The sequence below is a fragment of the Ahaetulla prasina genome, chromosome 7 (assembly GCF_028640845.1).
Source record: "Ahaetulla prasina isolate Xishuangbanna chromosome 7, ASM2864084v1, whole genome shotgun sequence".
Taxonomy (NCBI): Eukaryota; Metazoa; Chordata; class Lepidosauria; order Squamata; family Colubridae; genus Ahaetulla; species Ahaetulla prasina.
Window position 1 is genome coordinate 86,048,364 of NC_080545.1, and position 20,486 is coordinate 86,068,849.

General features: G+C 41.2%; 1 protein-coding gene across 1 annotated transcript in view; it reads right to left on the bottom strand.

The window, feature by feature from the left end:
• Positions 1–20,486, bottom strand: part of LOC131202581 (perilipin-3-like) — a 62,484-nt gene that overhangs the window by 9,591 nt on the left and 32,407 nt on the right. Inside the window, exons 2-5 of the mRNA XM_058191686.1 lie at positions 14,858–14,950; positions 12,607–12,807; positions 5,365–5,447; positions 2,843–3,107 (exon numbers count right to left, since the gene is read on the bottom strand). Of these exons, the coding sequence (XP_058047669.1) occupies positions 2,843–3,107; positions 5,365–5,447; positions 12,607–12,807; positions 14,858–14,950 (642 nt within the window). The remainder of the gene's footprint in view (positions 1–2,842; positions 3,108–5,364; positions 5,448–12,606; positions 12,808–14,857; positions 14,951–20,486) is intronic.

Here is a 20,486-nt window from a genome sequence, read left to right on the forward strand (position 1 = left end):
TCAAGAACCTGGGATGTTGAAATGTATCAGTGTAGTATATGTACGGATCCAAACAGTGTAACCTTTTGTAACTGTTGAAATGTTGTCAATGTGTGGAGTTTCAAAGTATTATTATTATTAATTACATTTAGATAGCCCAACTCCCAGAGATGCTTGGAAGGTATATGAGAAGAATGAACATCATACAAATGAAGGCAAATATTTGTGTCCCAGGATAATGTTACAAGATCCAATCTGGGTTGGTCACTGGGACCAGAGGTTTAGTTTCCCGAGCTTCTGGACTCATGACGGAGCTCTAGAGAGATGTTCCCTGAGAATGATCTCCAGCACAAGCCCGAATTTCAGAAGAGTAAATCTCTGGTCCGGGTAAACCAATCCAGATTGGATTTTGCATGATCGTCATGTCCAAAGAAACAAATATGTTAACACCTACAGTAGAGGCCAAAATTGTGAAAACCTTTTGGGAAAAGTGTATTTTCTAAAACTAGCTAATGACACTACATTTTTTTTCGAGTAGTACCATAAAATTATATATCAATAGAAAGATAATTTAATTAAGAATGTAATGCAATAACTTTTATGAAGGATTTGCTACTAGAATAACAGTTACAGTACAAAGAAGAAAAGTGAGACATGTAGAAAAAAACGAGGTATACGAAAATTATCAGCATAGAAAAAAACGAGATAGATAAAAATTATCACATAAGTTAATACTTAATTGGGTAACCTTTAGCAGGAATTATGACCTTACAACGTCTTCCTATGGAGTGAACCAAGTATTTTAATTCTGCAGCTGTTATAATGTGAAACTAAGATTAAATGATTGCTTCTATTAACTGGATTTTATTGCTGGGTCGCTTCTGACTAACAAGTTTCTTTAGTTGGCTCCATAGATTTTCAATTGGGTTATAGTCTGGGCCATTCCAGCAGTGGAATATGATTATCTTGAAACTCCCCCAAAAAGTAGCGTTATTTGCCATAAACCTCAAAAATACATTTTTCCCAAAGGTAAGAGGTAAAGGTTCCCCTCGCACATATGTGCTAGTCGTTGCCGACTCAAGGGGGCGGTGCTCATCTCCGTTTCAAAGCCGAAGAGCCAGCTCTGTCCGAAGACGTCTCCGTGGTCATGTGGCCGGCATGACTCATTGCCAAAGGCACACGGAACGCTGTTACCTTCCCACCAAAGTTGGTCCCTATTTTTTCTACTTACATTTTTACGTGCTTTCGAAACTGCTAGGTTGGCAGAAGCTGGGACTAGTAACGGGAGCTCACCCCATTACACGGCAGCACTAGGGATTCGAACCGCTGAACTGCCGATTCGAACCGCTGAACTGCCGACATTTCAATTGACAAGCTCAGCTGTCTTAGCCCCTTATTTTTTCCAAAAGGTTTCCACAATTTTGGCCACTACTATAGTTTGATAGACCTCTTCAAGTGAAATATCTAAAGAATTCTAAGAAAAGTCAAAACAATTTTGATAGGGCTAACATTCCTAGGATATTGATGGCTAACAGATGCAAATTAAGTAGAGATTGAGGTCTTGTTTATTTTGTTCCCAAAATAAAAACAGTATCACTTAAGGAGCCACCTCACTGAACTTTTGTGATCTACAAATTTCACCAAACGTAAAATCTGCTTGTCAAATGCTTCAGGTTTTCTACCTCATTCTCATGGTGCTTGAGAATTTCTTTTAAATCTCTCTTGGTGGCATTTTGATTGTTCTTTATTGTTGGAGATCGCTACCGATGCCCTTTGGTATTCCAGTTCTTTATTGTGAGGCCTCCCTGGCTATTTAGACTTGCAAAATTGAAAGTTTTGAAGGAGAGATGTCCTCTCATAATATCTTCCCTCCGAAATGATTAAGCTTGGGAAACCAGGAAACCTACCAACCACTAGAGAAGTGGCTTTACTTTACAGTCAAAACATTCAGATGACTTTATATTGTTGCTCAAGTACAAGAGTGCTCGCTTCACACATGAGCATGCCATCGAAATTCTCTCCTTTGATTTACAGTAAATGAAAGCAAATTCTCTTTCATCCAAGTGAAAATAAATACAAGATGATTTTTCTGCAGAGTGATAACATTTGCTGTAATAACATTATTGAGTGTTACCATCCAGCTTTTGTTTAAAAACTTCTAAAGAGTCAAAAGAGAGTCCTTCTACAGCAGGGGTCTCCAACCTTAGCAACTTTAAGACTTGTGGACTTCAACTCCCAGAGTTCCTCAGCCAACAAAGCTGGCTGAGGTGTTCTGGGAGTTGAAGTCCACAAGTCTTAAAGTTGCCAAGGTTGGAGACCCCTGTTCTACAGCACAGTGTCAAACTTGTGGCATCACGTTGCCATCATGTGACATTTTGTGACATTTTTTCCCTTCACGGAGCTGGGGTGGGCGTGGCCTGCATGTGACACACCCGGCCTGCGGGCCGCCACTTTGACACCCCTGTCCCACCTCTGAAGATCTTGTCCTGCCTAACCTTTTATCAAAATTTTCTTTCAGTGGAGCTTCCTTATTTGCCCAAATCATTAACATCCAGAACAGAGGTGGTATTCAGCCGGTTCACACAGGTTCGGGCGAACTGGTAGCGGCGACTGCAGGTGGGCCCAGGTGGGTCCATCCATCTGCCTGGACATAATGCTGTCCTATTTAGCTATGTTTTTGTGGCCGGGTGTATGCATGGAGGGCGTGTGTGAGAGTAAAGTACATGTATAGAAGGCTGGGCACATGTGCAGAAGCGAGTGTGTCTGTGCGCGGTGAACCGGTGGCAACGATATGTGAAACCCACCCCTGATCCAGTACCATTCCATGATTTTTACATTCTTAGGCTTTCTAGAGGGCACTTACTCAGGTCTTCATCACTGATGAGAAGGTAGTGATCTATAAATGCATGGGACCGGCCTAGCATGGTTTCCACACTGTTCTTGGCCATCTTCCCCACTCTTGTTCCCATCACCACAGTCATGCTGCTGCTCACAAGGGAGGCTGTAGTTTTCACACCACTCTGAACCACATCTTTGGTCATGCCAACCATCCCTGACAACTTGCGAGTCACTGCGTTTTTGGCATTAGTGACTTTAGAAGTCATCAGTTCTTTTGTACCAGACACAACCTGTAGGAGACAGAAGAGAGGTCATTTTGGATTAAGCCACGGGTGTCAAACTCGCGGCGTCACATTGCCATCACATGATGTATCGTGATGTTTTTCCCCCTCCGCGGAGCTGGGGTGGGCATGGCCTGCATGTGACGCATCCGGCCCATGGGCCACCAATTTCACACCCCTGGATTAAGTTGTCTTTCTCACTTCAGGAGGTAGGACTTGCATTTAAGTGTGATTCACAGAATGACATTCACTTTGATTCTTTTAAAACTGTACAGCTCCAATTCCTAGGCATCTGTTGGAGAGAGGGTAAATGAAGGCAAGATGGTGGCTGTGATCTCCCAATAGTGGCTGCCATTTTGATTTTTTAAAAAAACCTCCTTCCATGTATGCCATTGATCCATTTTTCTCTTTGTGCAGCACAGGGGAGAGACAAAGCTGCACAGAAGATGAAATTTTGGAACCTATAGCTTAATATACAAAGATGAGAGCAGATATCCCAGTTTTATTTATTTCAAATCCCCATTCCCTTCTACACAAAATATAAAAGGGAGGGAATTGTTTTTCTTTACAATTGGTTACCTTCTCTCTGACTCTCTTAAAAAAATCTTTCAGACTTATTTTTTAATATGTCAAGGTTTTTTAAAAATATTTCTTCTGTATACTCCCCAAAGGTTTAGTGTAAATTTGCAAGGTAGACAGACAGACAAATAGACAGACATTTTAAATCTTGCCAGTGGTGAAATCTGAACCAGTTTGCTACCAGTTCTCTGGTCGCACATGCACACTGCACACCAAACTTGCGCTGGATGCGCATGCGTATGCATACCAAATGTGTGCTGCATGTTTAAAAAGCTACCAGCTTGGTTGAACCAGTAGTTTAAAAAGCTACCGGTTCAGTCAAACCGGTAGTTAAAAAAAGGTACGATCTGATGATAAGCTGTGTCGCGCCTTTGGCTTTGCTAGAAAGCAGGGTTTCCTGCTTTTTAGTGAAACTAAACCACGTGGCATAACTGATCCCCCCCCTCACTGTTCTATTTACTTTCTCAAGTCTCCTTTTGGTGTGCGTGGCATGTGCACATGCGCAGTACGTGCCAAAAGGAGGCTTGGGAAGATAAATAGAACAGCAAGGGGGGGGATCAGCTGTGCTGTGTGGTTTACCTTTGCTAGAAAGCAGGAAATCCTGCTTTCTAGCAGAGCTAAACTGCGTGGCACAGCTGATTGTTGGATCGTAGCTTTTTTTAACTACCAGTTCAACTGAACCGGTAGTTTTTATCACTACCGGTTTGCTTGAACCGGAGTGAACCGGTAGCATTTCACTCCTGAATCTTGTACCAGTTATTTTCTTAGCCAGCCTACCTCATGAATGAAGAAAGCTGAGCTATATACACAATAATATTTTTCTTTAAAAGCAGGCAGGTAACAAAGAAAGTGTGTAGCTAGCAGAGCATAGAATCACTTCTACCATGTCTCTGCTGTTTCTGGTTCATGCAATGATTCCGGCTGCAATTTGCTCTGAACAAATAAAGGATCTGAAACTGAAAAATAATCTCATTGGTTTAATAACAACAGAGTTGGAAGGGACCTTGGAGGCCTTCTAGTCCAACCCCCTGCCCAGGCAGGAAACCCTACACCATCTCAGACAGATGGTTATCCAACATCTTCTTAAAAATTTCCAGTGTTAGGGCATTCACAACTTCTGCAGGCACTCTGTTGAACTAATGTTAAATAGTAGGCTTCACCTACTGTTATTTGAAATGGTCTTTACAGAAACACAAGGTATTGTCTAAAGTAGCCTTCCATACCTTTCTGCTTTCCAATATGCTGAAGTAGAGCACACCTGGAAGACACAGGCATCTGATTGTGGAAGGCTAATAGAATGTCTTTTCATTCATTCATTCATTCATATACATACATACATACATTCAGTGGTGGTATTCAGCCGGTTTGGACCAGTTCAGCCGAGCCAGTAGTGGCGACCTGCGCAATGCTGTCCTATTTAGCCACATTTTCTAAGCGCATATGCGTGCAAGCTGCATGCGAGAGCAAAGCTCATGCGTGGAAAGCCATGCACACTCACATTTTTGTTGATTTATGTGAAACCCACATACATATATACATGGTATAAACGGATTACCTGACTCCAAAATAACTCTGAGCTATCACTTAGCATGATATACTAAAACTTGGATCGGGCCAAGGTTGATTTTTGCATTCTTCCTTCGTACCAAGATACTTTCAGGGTTTTTTTTAAAGCTAAAAAGGCTACCTGATCAGCCCTTTGTTGAAGAATTGGCACCCTCTGTTCCACTGTGTCCAGGCCACGACATACATACTTGTTTGCTGTTGCAACTAATGAAAGACAAGGAAAAGGAAGGGATTTTCAGTCACTTTTAGGCTCATTGCAATATTTAGGATTTGGAATTTTTATGATTTTAGGAACAAAATCACAAGCCCGTTTCATACCTTAGTTATAATCACTATTTTGCAAAACGTAAGCATTGAGTTCACACTATACAAAATCCTTGAATGTGTTCTGTCTCATTGTGGGAATTCAGCCGTTGGTTGAAAGAAGTCACACATACAAAAGTTCTGTTACAAACCCGTAACAATAACATTAAGCACACTGCAGGAGCTCCAGGAGTTCATTGATTTTCTAAGAGAGGTCCACAACTAACACTCTGACCAGCTATGTAATTTTTAAAAAATTCCTGGACCAGATTTTTAAAAATAATTTAGATTCAGAATTATAAATAAGAACAGAAGTCAGTACTAGTAGTCCTTGACTTAAGACCACAACGGAGCCCAAAATTTCTATTGCTAAGTGAAACAGTTGTCCATCACCTTTTTAGCTTTCCCTTGTAATAAAATAATGAACTGATTTTGGATTTTGGAATGATGTCAACTAACCTGCCTGTTAAATAAGATTCACATATATATTTATAGAGGAGACTACATCTCCCATAGTTTCAACTGGAAAATTGAACATCCTAGACCAGAGGTGTCAAGCTCAAGGCCCGTGGGTCAGATCCAGCCCATGGGGTGCTTAGGTCTGGCCTGCAGGGCCACCCTGGAAATAGTGAAGGACCGGCCTGTGGTGCTTCTGACAGTGAAAATGGAGCTCGGGAGGGCCATCCGTCCATTTTCGCTGTCAGAGGGCTGCAGGAGGATCAGAGGGCTGCAGGAGACCACCACAGGTGCCCCTGACATGAGTGATGTTGAGCTGGCCATGCCCCCCCCGGCCACGGCCCCCCTCCCAAGGTCAAACACAACCCTGATGTGGTCCTCAATGCAATCGAGTTTGACACCCCTGTCCTAGACCAAACTAAATCCAAAAAACTACAGATTTCCTGGAAGTTTGGTTCTCACAGAAATTAGCCATCAATAAACACATAGAACAACATTCAAAAAGAGACAATTAAAAAAAAAAGCCAAGAAGGAAACAAAAAGACCAGAACACATCCTCTCCACAGCCAACATTCAGATAAGCAGGGAGTGACACCAGACAAACAATCAAGCTGAAAACAATATCTAATCAAGGAACCACCAAGGAGTAAACCAAACTCCCAGGCCTGGGAGCAGGCCAACCTACTGTATATAAATGGGGAGAAGCCCCATACCCACTAGCACTGAGGATGTGCTCATTGAATAATGAATCTTCTGCAAGCAAGCAAGCTCACAAAGCACCAAGATCTCCACATATATGTTTCTTAAATGATTGGTACTCAAATGAACCCCCCAACCCTGATTTCTCAGGGTTCCCGCTCTCCACATTTTTTTTAAAAAATGCACCACTCAGTGAAGCCCTACTAGACAGCTAATCAAGTAAAAGTGAAGAGCAGATTCTCTCAAAAGCCACCCAAAGAATTGGCTTGCATCCAACTTGCATCTTTTGTCTATGGAGATTCTCAATCATCCAGGTCACAGTTTGTCCCAAAGGTGCTTTTTCAAAAGGCAACTGGACTTCCTTTGTTTTTCCTTGAAGACATTTCGCTTCTCATCCAAGAAGCTTCAGAACTTCAGTTCAGAACCGAAGAAGCTTCTTGGATGGGAAGTGAAACGTCTTCAAGAAAAAACAAAGCCCAGCTGCCTCTTGAAAAAGCACCTTTGGGACAATTCGCGAGCTTAAAACACATTTATTCATCTGCGCAGGACTGGATTAGTTTTTAAATTCGTGGGTTTTTAAGGGGTTTTAAATGGGTTTTTAATGGGTTTTTAATGGGTTTTATTATTTGCTAAATTTTAATTGCGGCCAAATTGAATAAGTTTTTTAGTGGTATTTTAATAGTATTTATTTTGTAATAGTACTGTTTATTTTATCTGCCTGTAAACCGCCCTGAGTCCTTCGGGAGAAGGGCGGTATAAAAATTTAAATAATAAATAAATAAATAAATAAATAAATTTGCATCTTTGCAGTGCAGATTGCTCACCTCATGGTCCCACTATTTGGAAGACGCAAGGAGCTGTCTCGAAAGGACAGCAGAAACCAGTAGCAATGTTTTGTTTGCCTCTTCCCCTCCAAAAAGGAATGGTGGCAGAGAGGTTCCCTGGATGTGAGGATAAGAGCACGCATACTGTAGGCCAAAGTGGCCAGTGACTTTGGGCCAGAGGTGGTATTCAGGCGGTTCGGACCGGTTTGGGCAAACCAATAGCAGAGATCACGGGTGGCCGCCCACTTGCCCTGGCAATATGCCATCCTATTTAGGCACATTTTTGAGGCCAGGTGCATGTGCAGAAGGCACGCACGTGATCAAAACGCATGCTCAGGAGGCCGGGTGCATGCGCACATGGGGCGAACCGGTGGTAACAAAATGTGATCACCAAAATATGACCACCTTGGCTTCATCCCGCCCCTGTAGATTACTTGAGGGCTCTACTATTAAGATGGGAAAGAAAGTACAACATATATTTAAGAAAGTACAATTTATATTTAAGAAAGTACAATATATATTAAAGGTCTTCACCCTTAAACTGCTGCTTGATTGTGGCTGGCATAGGGAAGAGTTGTGACTTTAACTCTAGCACAAAGTTCACTATGACCTTAGGCATGAAACGTACTTATAGCTAGCAAACCTTCTGACTGATACCCCATAGTATAATCCATCTTGTAATGCTTTGGTAGTGTGGCAAAGTAACATTACTTGTCATAGCAACCCCCAGAACTCAAAATGTTGAATTATGGACCCTGTTCTCTATACTGACCAAAGAATGTGGCGAAGACTTCTATGGTTGATAACTATAGTTGTCATTTTCCAGTGGTGGGATTCAACCGGTTCACACCATTTCAGCAGAACCGGTTGTTAAATCTCTGGCTGGCCCCTCCCCTCCCCTCCCTGCCCCTCCCCTTCTAGAAGTCCCCACGCACCCCGTTTTTGCTCCAAGGAGGCTGCAGGGAGGCTTACTCGGCCCAAAATGGGGTGTGTGGGGAGTGCGTCACAGGCCCCTTCTGGCCCATTTTTGCTCCCTGGGGGGTGCAGGAGGCTGAGTGCTGCCTATCACACTCCCTGGCCACACCCACCCTGGCCACATCCACCCAGCTGGTCATTAGGGTAGAGAACCAGTTGTTAAATTATTTGAATTGCACCACTGATTTTAACATATGGAATTATGGGAACATAACTCAGAAGTCTGAGTGCACATAGAGGAAAAATGAGAGAAATGAGCAGACATCTGTAACAGTGTGACCTGAAGGTAGTGGAATTACTCTGAGAGGGGCCCAACCACTGAGAACGTCTTGACTGAGGGCACTGAAAACCTGAAACGATCTAGGAACTAACTCTTGCAGGATCATAATTGTTCCAATCAAGGCAATTTGTATCTGTTGGGATCCAAAGATGAATGAAGAGGGATTAGAAATAACAAGCAAACTCTAAATCTTTTCCACCTTGTTTTTGAATTTGTTTATTATTTGTAAAGTTGAAATGTCTGACTAGGATTATTACGTCTCTCTTTAAGATAACTATTTCCCAACACACTGCTAGATCTTTAAGAGAACCACTTTAATTTACACTTTAACATGAAGGTTAGAATACAATTATCCTTCGAACTACATACTGAGATACATTTTATGATGCAATTGCCTGCTATACAATGGCATACAAAATAACATATTATCACAAGTTGTTTACAGAGATGGATACACAGAGAAAGGGAAGCAGACATTCTAAATGTTTTTTAAAACAATTGATATGGATGTTGAAGCAGATTTAAGACCGAATGCTCACAAAACATAATGTTTTATTTGATAAAGACTCAATGTAGTTCTTCAGTCAGTCACAGGATGGAGAATTTTCTTCGGGTCACAGCCTTGAGGCCACATTGCCAAGAGAGAGAATTTTTTTTTGAAAAGTGTGCTTAATAAATATATGTAGCTAAACTGTAAAAAAAGATGAAGAATCTCTTTTTGCATTCCTGGTATCCTTTATAACTTGCCCAGTTACTGCTTGGCTCCTGATTTGAAGCTGCAAATCTTAAAAATTGCCAGTTAATCCAGAACGAAATTCTATACATAAATGCCAAAGGAGCTTAACTGATTATAATGTTGAAAGCAAGATCTTTGGACAAAGAAGGATTTGTGGTTGAATTGTTTGGCAACTGTTTTATATTGTGAATTTGAACTAAAGCAAAGATAGGCGTTAAAAGATCCAAATGTTCTAAGTTTCATTTCAGTCTTGGCCATAAGGCCCTCATAAGGGGATTTTACACTTGTACATACGTGTTCAAAAGAACAGGAATGGGCTCAAAATAGCTAGAGCAAGCTTTGAAGAACCACTGATACTTCAAATCTCTGAGTAATGGATTCCTGGAAAATCTGAGGTTTAAACAAGATGAATATTTAAAGTAAAGTAAGAAATTCTGCCTTGTTCAACTTTCTTAGTAAGCCAGCTATTTTTTCTAGAGGAATTTTACACAATGAATTATATTGTAGAATTACACTGTTGGACATGCCTTGAAAATGATTTGAAAGATGGGCTTTAGAACTCAGAACCTTCCTGGGGTTGATTAAAGCAGCCCAGTATTTTGTAATCTATGCAGATATGAAGAACAATACTGCTGCTTTAAAGAACCCAATCACTGAAGTTAACTCCTAATCTAGGCACTTCTTTTTTAGACTCATGTGGATGCCAGAAAAGAAGTTGAGTTTCTTTAATAAAGTCATTTTTAAGGCATGCATGGCCCTACTTTATCAGTTGGAGTCCTAGTGGACAATCATTTAGATATGAGCCAACAGTGTGTAGCAGCTGCCAAAAAAGCCAACACAGTTCTGGGCTGCATAAACAGAGGGATAGAATCAAGATCATGGTAAGTGTTAATACCACTTTATAAGGCCTTGGTAAGGCCACACTTGGAATATTGCATCCAGTTTTGGTTGCCGCAATGTAAAAAAGATGTTGAGACTCTAGAAAGAGTGCAAAGAAGAGCAACAGAGATGATTAGGGGACTGGAGGCTAAAACATATGAAGAACGGTTGCAGGAACTGGGTATGTCTAGTTTAATGAAAAGAATGACTAGGGGAGACATGATAGCAGTGTTCCAATATCTCAGGGGTTGCCACAAAGAAAAGGGAGTCAAGCTATTCTCCAATGCACCTGAGGGTAGAACAAGAAACAATGGATGGAAACTAATCAAGCAGAGAAACAACTTAGAACTAAGGAGAAATTTCCTGGCAGTTAGAACAATTTGCCTCCAGAAGTTGTGAATGCTCCAACACTGGAAATTTTTAAGATAATGTTGCATAACCATTTGTCTGAAGTGACGTAGGGTTTCCTGCCTGGGCAGGGGGTTGGACTAGGAGACCTCCAAGGTCCCTTTCAACTCTGTTATTATTATTATTAAGTTAACTTTGAGGAAACACTATGTTGAAATAATGGTTCCCCACATCATGTATATTCCGAAGAAAATATGCCAAGTTTATAGATGATTCTAACAATGATGTTTGGATTTGGAAAAGGAATCTCTGGGTTATTTTGTAAATTATCAAGCCGTGACGCCTATTAAGATTGTTTGTTTGCTTGTCCCTTCCCACAGCCTTAGATACAGGACAATGGAGCAGAACTGCTCCCAGCTATTCTACAGAGCTTCAGATCTAAAAGAATCCCATTTCATCTGGGAGATATAAGGGATGAATCTGGAATCTTATGTCATAGACTCGGCGGGCCTCTTCTGCTGTGGCTCCCACCTTATGGAATATTCTTCACCCTGAACTGGTTTCTTCTCTTCTAAATTTTTGAAGGTCCCTAAGACCTGGTTATGCCACCAGGACTGGAGATTCAAGGAACTGGGCAGGGGTGAAAATTTTCTAAAAATTTTCCCTATCAGTTCTGTGGGCGTGACTTAATTGGTGGGTGTGGCTTGGTGGTCAGGTGACTGAACGGGCATGGTCAATAATAATAAATAATAAAAATAATAAAATATACAAAACTTGGGAGGCACCAGTCTACCTTCTTTAAAAATAGAGGCCCTGGTCTACCAATTACCTTTTACTGAGAGGCCCCAGTCTACCAAGTGCCTTTTACTGAGAGGCACCGGTCTACCAATTGCCTTTTTTTTGGGAGGCACCGGTCTACCTTCTTTAAAAATAGAGGCACTGGTCTACTAGCGTCCTACAGCGCTGATCAGCTGCGGTGCGGCTCTTTGAAGTGCCACGGCAATCATTTAAGGCCATTTGCAGCTATATCACCACCAAGAGCTTCAGGGACAGAGAAGAGGAACAGCGAGGTGTGGGCAGTGGGGGCGGGGCAATGATTTTTCCTACCGGTTCTCCGAATTACCTGCCCCAATTGCTACCGGATCGCGTGATCCAGTCGGAACTGGGAGCATTTCACCCCTGGAACCGGTGTAATATTGAGATGACTCCAGTGTAATAAATACATACTCTGCCTATTTTTTAAAAACTTTTCTTTTTTGTTTTTGTCTTTTATAATCTTTATGGTTTAAATAATTATTGTTTTTTTGTTTGGTTTTTCTGCTTTGTGGTACACTGCCTAGAATCCCTTTTTGGTGAGATGGGCAGCTATAGGAAAATAAATACACAAATAAGTAAATTTTGCTCTCTTCTGTGACCCTCCAGAAGACACAGCTGGATATTACAGTTTGAACTCTACCTGAAACTCTTCTTACCTTTTGTTAGATCTCTTTGTAGGTAGAAGGAGGTCAGGATAGTTTGCCATTCAGAAGCAACATTTGGTGATTTGATTTATGGCACCAGAGTTTAAAAAAGAAAATAGCAGGAAGACACTTTCTTTACCCAAAGCTTCAAGGCAGGATGCCAGGGAAATTTATTAACCATTTTATTTTGGTACATCAGTTAAATCTACTGGCAGTTTTATGATATTCCAGAGTGTCTACATCTTATAATCACTCTATATGCAACTAGGGGTGTTTGACTTGTATGAGGAATCATTGGCTGACTTGACGAATAAATGATCCCTTTCCATTCTTCAATCAATTGCAAAGCACTGCATTTCATACCCAATAGGAATGCCAATTTTTCTGTGATTATTTTACTCACGTTGAGGTTCAAGACTGTTCAGAAGCGGTTGTGCCCGGCTAACAGCAGCGCCTGTGAGAGTTTTCACACCTTTCTCTGCCCCATCGCACACTGTCTGAAGGTAGGAGTTTTTTCGCTTAATGGAGGTGTAGTTTGAAGAAACCAAGTCACAGACGGAGCAAACCAAGGGCAGACTGGTGACTCTCTTCAAGATATTCTGATATTGAAAACCGAGAGAAACCACATCACTGATGCATTCCTGATGGATTAAGAAGCAATGTTGACAAATGGAATAAAAGGCATGGCATTTTCCTTATTGGGGCGTCGTAGTGGCTTAGTGGTTAAGATGCTGGGCTTGTTGGCTAGAAAGCCAGCAGCCTCGGTTAGAGACTTGAGTGCCATGTGACGGAGTGAGCCCCCATCCTTGCTCCCGCTTCTGCCAACCTAGCAGTTCGAAAACATGCAAAGGCGAGTAGATAAATAGGTACCACTCCAGTGGGAAGCTAATAGTGCTCCGTGACATCATACTGGCCACATGACCACAGAAATGTCTTTGGATGGCACTGGCTTAATGGTCTAGAAATAGAGATGAGCATCACCCCCTACAGTCAGCAATGACTAGCGGAGTAAAATCTACAGGGAGTCTTTTACCTTTTCATCATTTTTCTTATTAAATCCCTCAGCCATAGGAATTATATTTTGCCGAATAGAATAGAATAGAATAGAATAGAATAGAATAGAACAGAACAGAACAGAACAGAATAGAATAGAATAGAATAGAATAGAATAGAATAGAATAGAATAGAATTCTTTATTGGCCAAGTGTGATTAGACACACAAGGAATTTGTTTCCGGTGCATAAGCTCTCAATGCACATGCAACAATAATGATAGATCAGGAATAAATGTCTAGCTACTGTACATCTGTTTCCATAGAAAAAATAACAAATCCAGAATGTGGGCCTGTCTAACTGACCAAAACAGAGATAGAAGTATGTGATATATTCTGAGATATTTTTTTAATGCAAAAATCATATTGATTTCCTTTAGATTGGTTCCAAGTCACTCTTCTAAGAAATTAAAAATTATCCCGTATTTAACACACATAGGGTTTTTGGACACGGGCTTGTGGGGAAATAAATAAAATAAAATCATTATAAGTTACGATATGCATTAATTTTGCAACATAGGGATTGCTTCTAAATCTCTGATAATCTTTCCTTTGGTTTTTTATTTTTATTTTGAATTTATATCCCGCCCTTCTCCGAAGACTCAGGGTGGCTTACACTGTGTTAAGCAATAGTCTTCATCCATTTGTATATTATATACAAAGTCAACTTATTACCCCCAACAATCTGGGTCCTCATTTTACCTACCTTATAAAGGATGGAAGACTGAGTCAACCTTGGGCCTGGTGGGACTTGAACTTGCAGTAATTGCAAGCAGCTGTGTTAATAACAGACAGACTTAGTCTGCTGAGCCACCAGAGGCCCTTATCCACCAGAGGCCCTTTTAAAAAAGATGGAGCACCTATGCCAGCAGTGTCAAACATGCAACGACACATCCAGTGGTGGGTTTCAAATTTTTTTACTACTGATCTGTGGGTGTGGCTTAGTGGGCGTGGCATGGCTTGGTGGGCATAGTTGGTGGGCATGGCAGGGGAAGGATACTATAAAATCTCCATTCCCAACCCACTCCAGGGGAAGGATACTGTAAAATCCTCCTGATGAGCTGGGACTCGGGAGGCAGAGAATAGATGGGGCGGGGCCAGTCAGAATTTTTACTACCGGTTTTCCGAACTACTCAAAATTTCCACTATCAGTTCTCCAGAACTGGTCAGAACCTGCTGAAACCCACCTCTGGACACGTCATCACGTGACATATTGCAACTTTATTCCCCTTTGCTAAAACAGAGGTGGGCGTGGCCAGTGCATGATGCATCCGGCCCGTGGGTCGCGAGTTTGACACCCCTGTCCTATGCAATCCGCTGAGTGTTTAAAAAAATTAGTAAAGTCTGCATGGCTTCAATTAGATTCTTGTTGAATACCTGCCATATCGCCCTATAATTTTTAAAGGAAATGTAGCTGTGTGCTCTATTCTTCTAGCACCCTTTCTTCTCGGTCATTTTTCCTAAATCTCTTTGCAACATAGGATAACAATTTGAATGAAATGAAAGAAGATGTAAGGTCAAATTTCCCTTCCTTGGACTATGGTGGAAACATCTCACTTCTCAAAATATGTATATATATGTAACTTCTGTCCTTGACAAGAAAGAGCTACCTCCTCTTCAAGGCTTTCGTCAGAGGTCTCCGAAGACATGATGTTTTGGTCTGGTTTCATGGAAGACATGGTGGGTTCTCTGGCCACTAGAAAGGAAGATAAAGTGTTACCTAAAATGAGAAGTAAGGATCATATAATAGCAGTCAATTGATCCAAAGGCAGAAGAAAAATGTCACCTTCTCAGTCTAACGATGAAAAAGTCATCCATCCGTTTTCACCAGTGGTGGGTTTCAATTTTTTTTACTACCGGTTCTGTGGGTGTGGCTTGGTGGGCGTGGCTTGGTGAGCGTGGCACGGGAAAGATACTGCAAAATCTCCATTCCTTCACCAATCCAGGGGAAGGTTACTGCAAAATCCCCATTTCCTCCTGATCAGGTGGGACTTAGGAGGCAGAGAATAGATGGGGGCAGGGCCAGTCAGAATTTTTACCGGTTCTCCGAACTACTCAACATTTCCACTATCGGTTCTCCAGAACTGGTCAGAACCTGCTGAAACCTACCTCTGATTTTCACTCACTTCACTATGCAACCTACTGGCTAACTTTGAGTTGTCTGCCACAAATCATCCTGAACCAACTTAGGGGCTGTTCTGAACATAGAATGGGGAAAGAATGAGAAAACTAAGTACACTGCATTGAGTCTCTTGGAGGAATAGTAAGACATAAATGTGGCAAATTAATCAATAAGAGCATGTGCAGAAGAGCGCTTGTGCGCACGAGTGGAGTGCACACGTGCAGGCACAATGCGAAATGGTAGTAAAGATAAGTAGAACCCACTCCTGGTGTGTGTGTGTGTGTGTGTGACAGAGAGAGAGAGAGAGAGAGAGAGATGGTAGTGGTGGTTTCACATGCTACCTAAATTGCGCCCATGCACAGATGAAGCTTTGCTGGCTTCTGTGGTCCAGTTCCTAATGGGCCATGGCCCGGCACCGGTCTACGGCTCGGGGGTTGGGGACCCCTGCTTTAAGTGACCCTTTGTGGGTCTGGAGACTAAAACATATGAAGAACGGTTGCAGGAATTGGGTATGTCTAATTTAATGAAAAGAAGGACTAGGGGAGACATGATAGCAGTCTTCAATATCTCAGGGACTGCCACAAAGAAGAGGGAGTCAAGCTATCCTCCAAAGCACCTGAGGGTAGAACAAGAAGCAATGGGTGGAAACTAATCAAGGAGAGAAGCAACTTAGAACTAAGGAGAAATTTCCTGACAGTTAGAACAATTAATCAGTGGAACAACAATCAACAAACAACTACTAATCAACTAATCAGAGATGCAATGGAGAGAGGACAAAAAATAAATAATGCAATATTATTTGGACTTGAAAACACAAATGAACCAGATATCAATAAGATTCACAACATCATTGGAAATTATAATTCATCAACCATCTCCCCAAATGAAATAATTGCTGTCTCCAGAGATGGACCAGAATATAAAAACAGCGATGGGACAACAGCACCAAGATTTTGTAGAGTTATATGCACTAATGAGGACAGCAAACGCAAATTCATAAAGACTATAAACTCAATTGCTAAATCCAACCCTACCTACAGTAAACTTAGATCACGTCCTGACCTATCCTTTCTACAAAGGATACGCCTCGTGAACTTCGCACAGAACTTAAAAGAAGACAAGACAATGGTGAATCCAACCTATACATCGACTACCATGCTGATTGCATAAAAATAAAACCTGCAATCAAAAATCACCTCAAACCCCCATCACCCATAACAATCAACCAGCCATCCCAGTATTCAACCAAGTACCCATCCCCCTACCTCCCATTCAACCAACCATCTTACCAACTATCCAACCAACAGCCATCCAATCAACAATCCAACCAGCCATCCAACCAACCATCCAACCAACCATCCAAACAGCCATCCAAGCAGCCATCCAAGCAGCCATCCAAACAGCCATCCAACCAGCCATCCAAACAGCCACCCAACAATCCACCCAACCAGCCATCCAAACAACCATCCATCCAAACACCCAAACTACCATCCAACCATCTATACAACCATCTATTGTCCACAACCCCAACCTACTAACACCCAAACTAGGTATGCACGCCTTACCTCTTCAACACCAATCATATCAGATCTCAAATGCAAATTGATAAATGCAAGAAGCATAGTCAACAAATTACCTGAATTTATCCTCTTATTAAACAGTGGCACATTTGATATCATTTTTGTTTGCGAAACATGGCTGAATTCATCCCTTCCTGACTCCATTATCTCAAACAAAGAATATCAAGTCTATCGATCAGATCGGGAAAACCGAAGAGGTGGTGGAGTGGCTATCTTTACAAAAGACACTGAATCTAAAAAATATCCAAGTAGCACATAAACTCTCTCTTCCTGAAACCATAGTATGCGACCTATCCCTTGACACTACTCTTCGATTCTTACTATGCTACAGAGCCCCCGACTATGACATTACCCACGCAAATATGCTAACCTCAATGCTAACATGGACTACCTCTTGCCCATACCCTCTTATCTTCCTTGGTGACTTAAATCTACCTCTCATTAACTGGACAACCAATGAATGTTCAACTGACCCAATCCATACTACACTATACAACGCTGTTACAAACCTAGGTCTTGAACAACTTGTAACTAACAATACAAGACTCAACAACTGCCTTGACCTCATCTTCTGCAACAATCCAAACTCAATTTACGGAATACAAATTAAAGAACCTTTTTCAAACAGTGACCACTGCATGATTGATTTTCGTCTCAATATACGTCCATACTTAATTCGCCATAACACCAGAACTCCCAACTACAACTTCAAGAAAGCCAATTACGACCTTATAAACAACGATCTTTCACTTCTGAACTGGCAAAATCTGTTTGCAACCTGCATAACCGCTGATGACCTCTATAGAATCTTCCTACTTGAAATCAATAGAGTCATTAAATTATATGTACCACGAATGACTACCATGTCCAAGAAAACAAACTACCCATATCAATAAAAAAGCTTCAATCAAAAAAAAAATCCCTCTGGAAAAGAAACAAAAAAGGCTATGTTACAAACTTCAGAAACCGTTACAGAAACATATGCAACCAAATTAAAACTGAATGCACAAATTACCACACCAAGCAAGAAGAAAACCTTCTACGCACAAATTCCAATCGTGCCTTTTATAATTTTGTCAACAGTAAACTTAAAGATTCAAGATCCATCCCACCACTAAAAGATTCTAACAACAAAGAATGCAATGACGAAACAGTCAAAGCAAACCTCTTCAACATTTTCTTTGGCTCAGTTTTTGTTAACTCCGATAACACATATCCAACATTCCACAAACGAACCAGCAATGACTATGATGATTTAACTCATATAGATTTCACAGAAGACAACGTTGGTAAAGCTCTTCACAACTTAAAACCATCGCTTTCTATTGAACCTGATGGTCTATGTGCATATTTCTTAAAAAAACTTTCCATTAATATAGCTGAACCCCTAAGTATTATCTTTGATAAAGCTTTCACTACCAGTTCTCTTCCCAAACTTTGGTCACTAGCCACAGTCATCCCCATCTTCAAAAAGGAGACCCCAGCTTAGTCGAAAACTACAGACCGATCTCCCTTTGCTCGTCACCTGCAAAGTCATGGAATCTATCATCAATCAATCCATTACCTCACACTTAGAAACTAACAACCTACTCTCCAACAAACAATTTGGTTTCAGGAAAAGTTATCATGTAACTTACAACTTCTCCACTGCAAAAACATATGGACTTCAAATCTAGATCAAGGCAAATCAATAGATGCAATCTACATAGACTTCTGCAAAGCTTTTGACTCAGTAGTACACGATAAACTTCTCCTTAAACTAACATCCTATGGCATCTCAGGACCCCTCCACAAATGGATATCTGCTTTTCTGTCTAACAGACAACAAGTGGTCAAAATTGGCAATGCTTTATCAAATCCTGTTCCTGTCAAGAGTGGCGTTCCTCAAGGCAGCGTCCTTGGACCAACACTCTTTATTCTATACATTAATGATCTTTGTGACCATATCTCAAGTAATTGTGTTCTCTTTGCTGACGATGTCAAACTATTTAACACCACAGACAACACTTCTATCATTCAAAACGACCTTGACCATCTAACCGCTTGGTCTAAAATTGGCAGCTCCAAATTTCAACCAGCAAATGCTCAGTCTTACATATAGGAAAAAGAACTCTAAAACTAAGTACATACTAGATGGACATTACCTTACAGACGACCCCATCCCGTTAAAGACCTTGGAGTTTTCATGTCAAATGATCTAAGTGCCAAAGCCCACTGCAACTACATAGCAAAAAGCTCTAAGAGTTGTAAACCTAATTTTATGTAGCTTCTTTTCCAAAACACCACACTACTAACCAGAGCATATAAAACATTTGCTAGACCAATTCTAGAATACAGCTCACCTGTTTGGAACCCTCACCACATCTCTGACATCAATACAATTGAACGTGTCCAGAAATATTTTACAAGAAGAGTTCTCCATTCCTCTGAAAACAACAAAATACCCTATCCCACCAGACTTGAAATCCTAGGCTTAGAAAACTTGGAACTCCGTCGCTTCGACAAGACCTAAGTTTAACTCACAGAATCATCTATTGTAATGTCCTTCCTGTCAAAGACTACTTCAGCTTTAATTGCAATAATACAAGGGCAACCAATAGATTTAAACTTAATGTAAACCGCTTTAATCTAGATTGCAGAAAATACGACTTCTGCAACAGAATCATCAGTGCTTGGAATACTTTACCTGACTCTGTGGTCTCTTCCCATAATCCTAACAGCTTTAACCAAAAACTTTCTACTATTGACCTCACCCCATTCCTGAGAGGACCATAAGGGGCGTGCATAAGCGCACAAACGTGCCTACCGTTCCTGTCCTATTGTTTTTCTTTTCTTCTTCCTATATATGTTTATATGTGTATATACTATATAATCTTTTTGTATGATGTTGTGACAAAATAAATAAAATAAAAAAATAAACTTGCCTCCAGAAGTTGTGAATGGTCCAACACTGGAAGTTTTTAAGAAGATGTTGGGTAACCATTTTTCTGAAGTGGTGTAGGGTTTCCTGCCTAAGCAGGGAGTTGGACTAGGAGACCTCCAAGGTCCCTTCCAACTCTGTTATTCTACTCTATTCTATTTGTAGAAGAGAAGACAGAGCTGGGTGACAAATGGATTGACATCAGATGGCAGAATCATGAGACTGCAACACAGAAGATCTATGCAAGCCTATACACTAGACTCTGGTCAACTCTGTATTTTGGTGCCAGATAAGGGATTGGACTTGGAGTTCTTGTAGGAACTCAAGGACTCTACGTTGAGAATGCCCCTTCCCATCTCTGTCTGTTCCTACACCCTTTTTGATGTTAGTGGGTTTGCTTGCCAAGGAGGTGAGAGACCCAGAAATCCATTTCAGTTTTCCACAATGGAGTAGCAGTACCGCTCCAGAACCAGCAATGTTTAAACCAAGGGTCTCCAAACTTGGCAACTTTAAGACTTGTGAACTTCAACTCCCAGAATTCCTCAGCCAGCTTTGCTGGCTGAGGAACTCTGTGGGTTAAAGTCCACAAGTCTTAAAGTTGCCAAGGTTG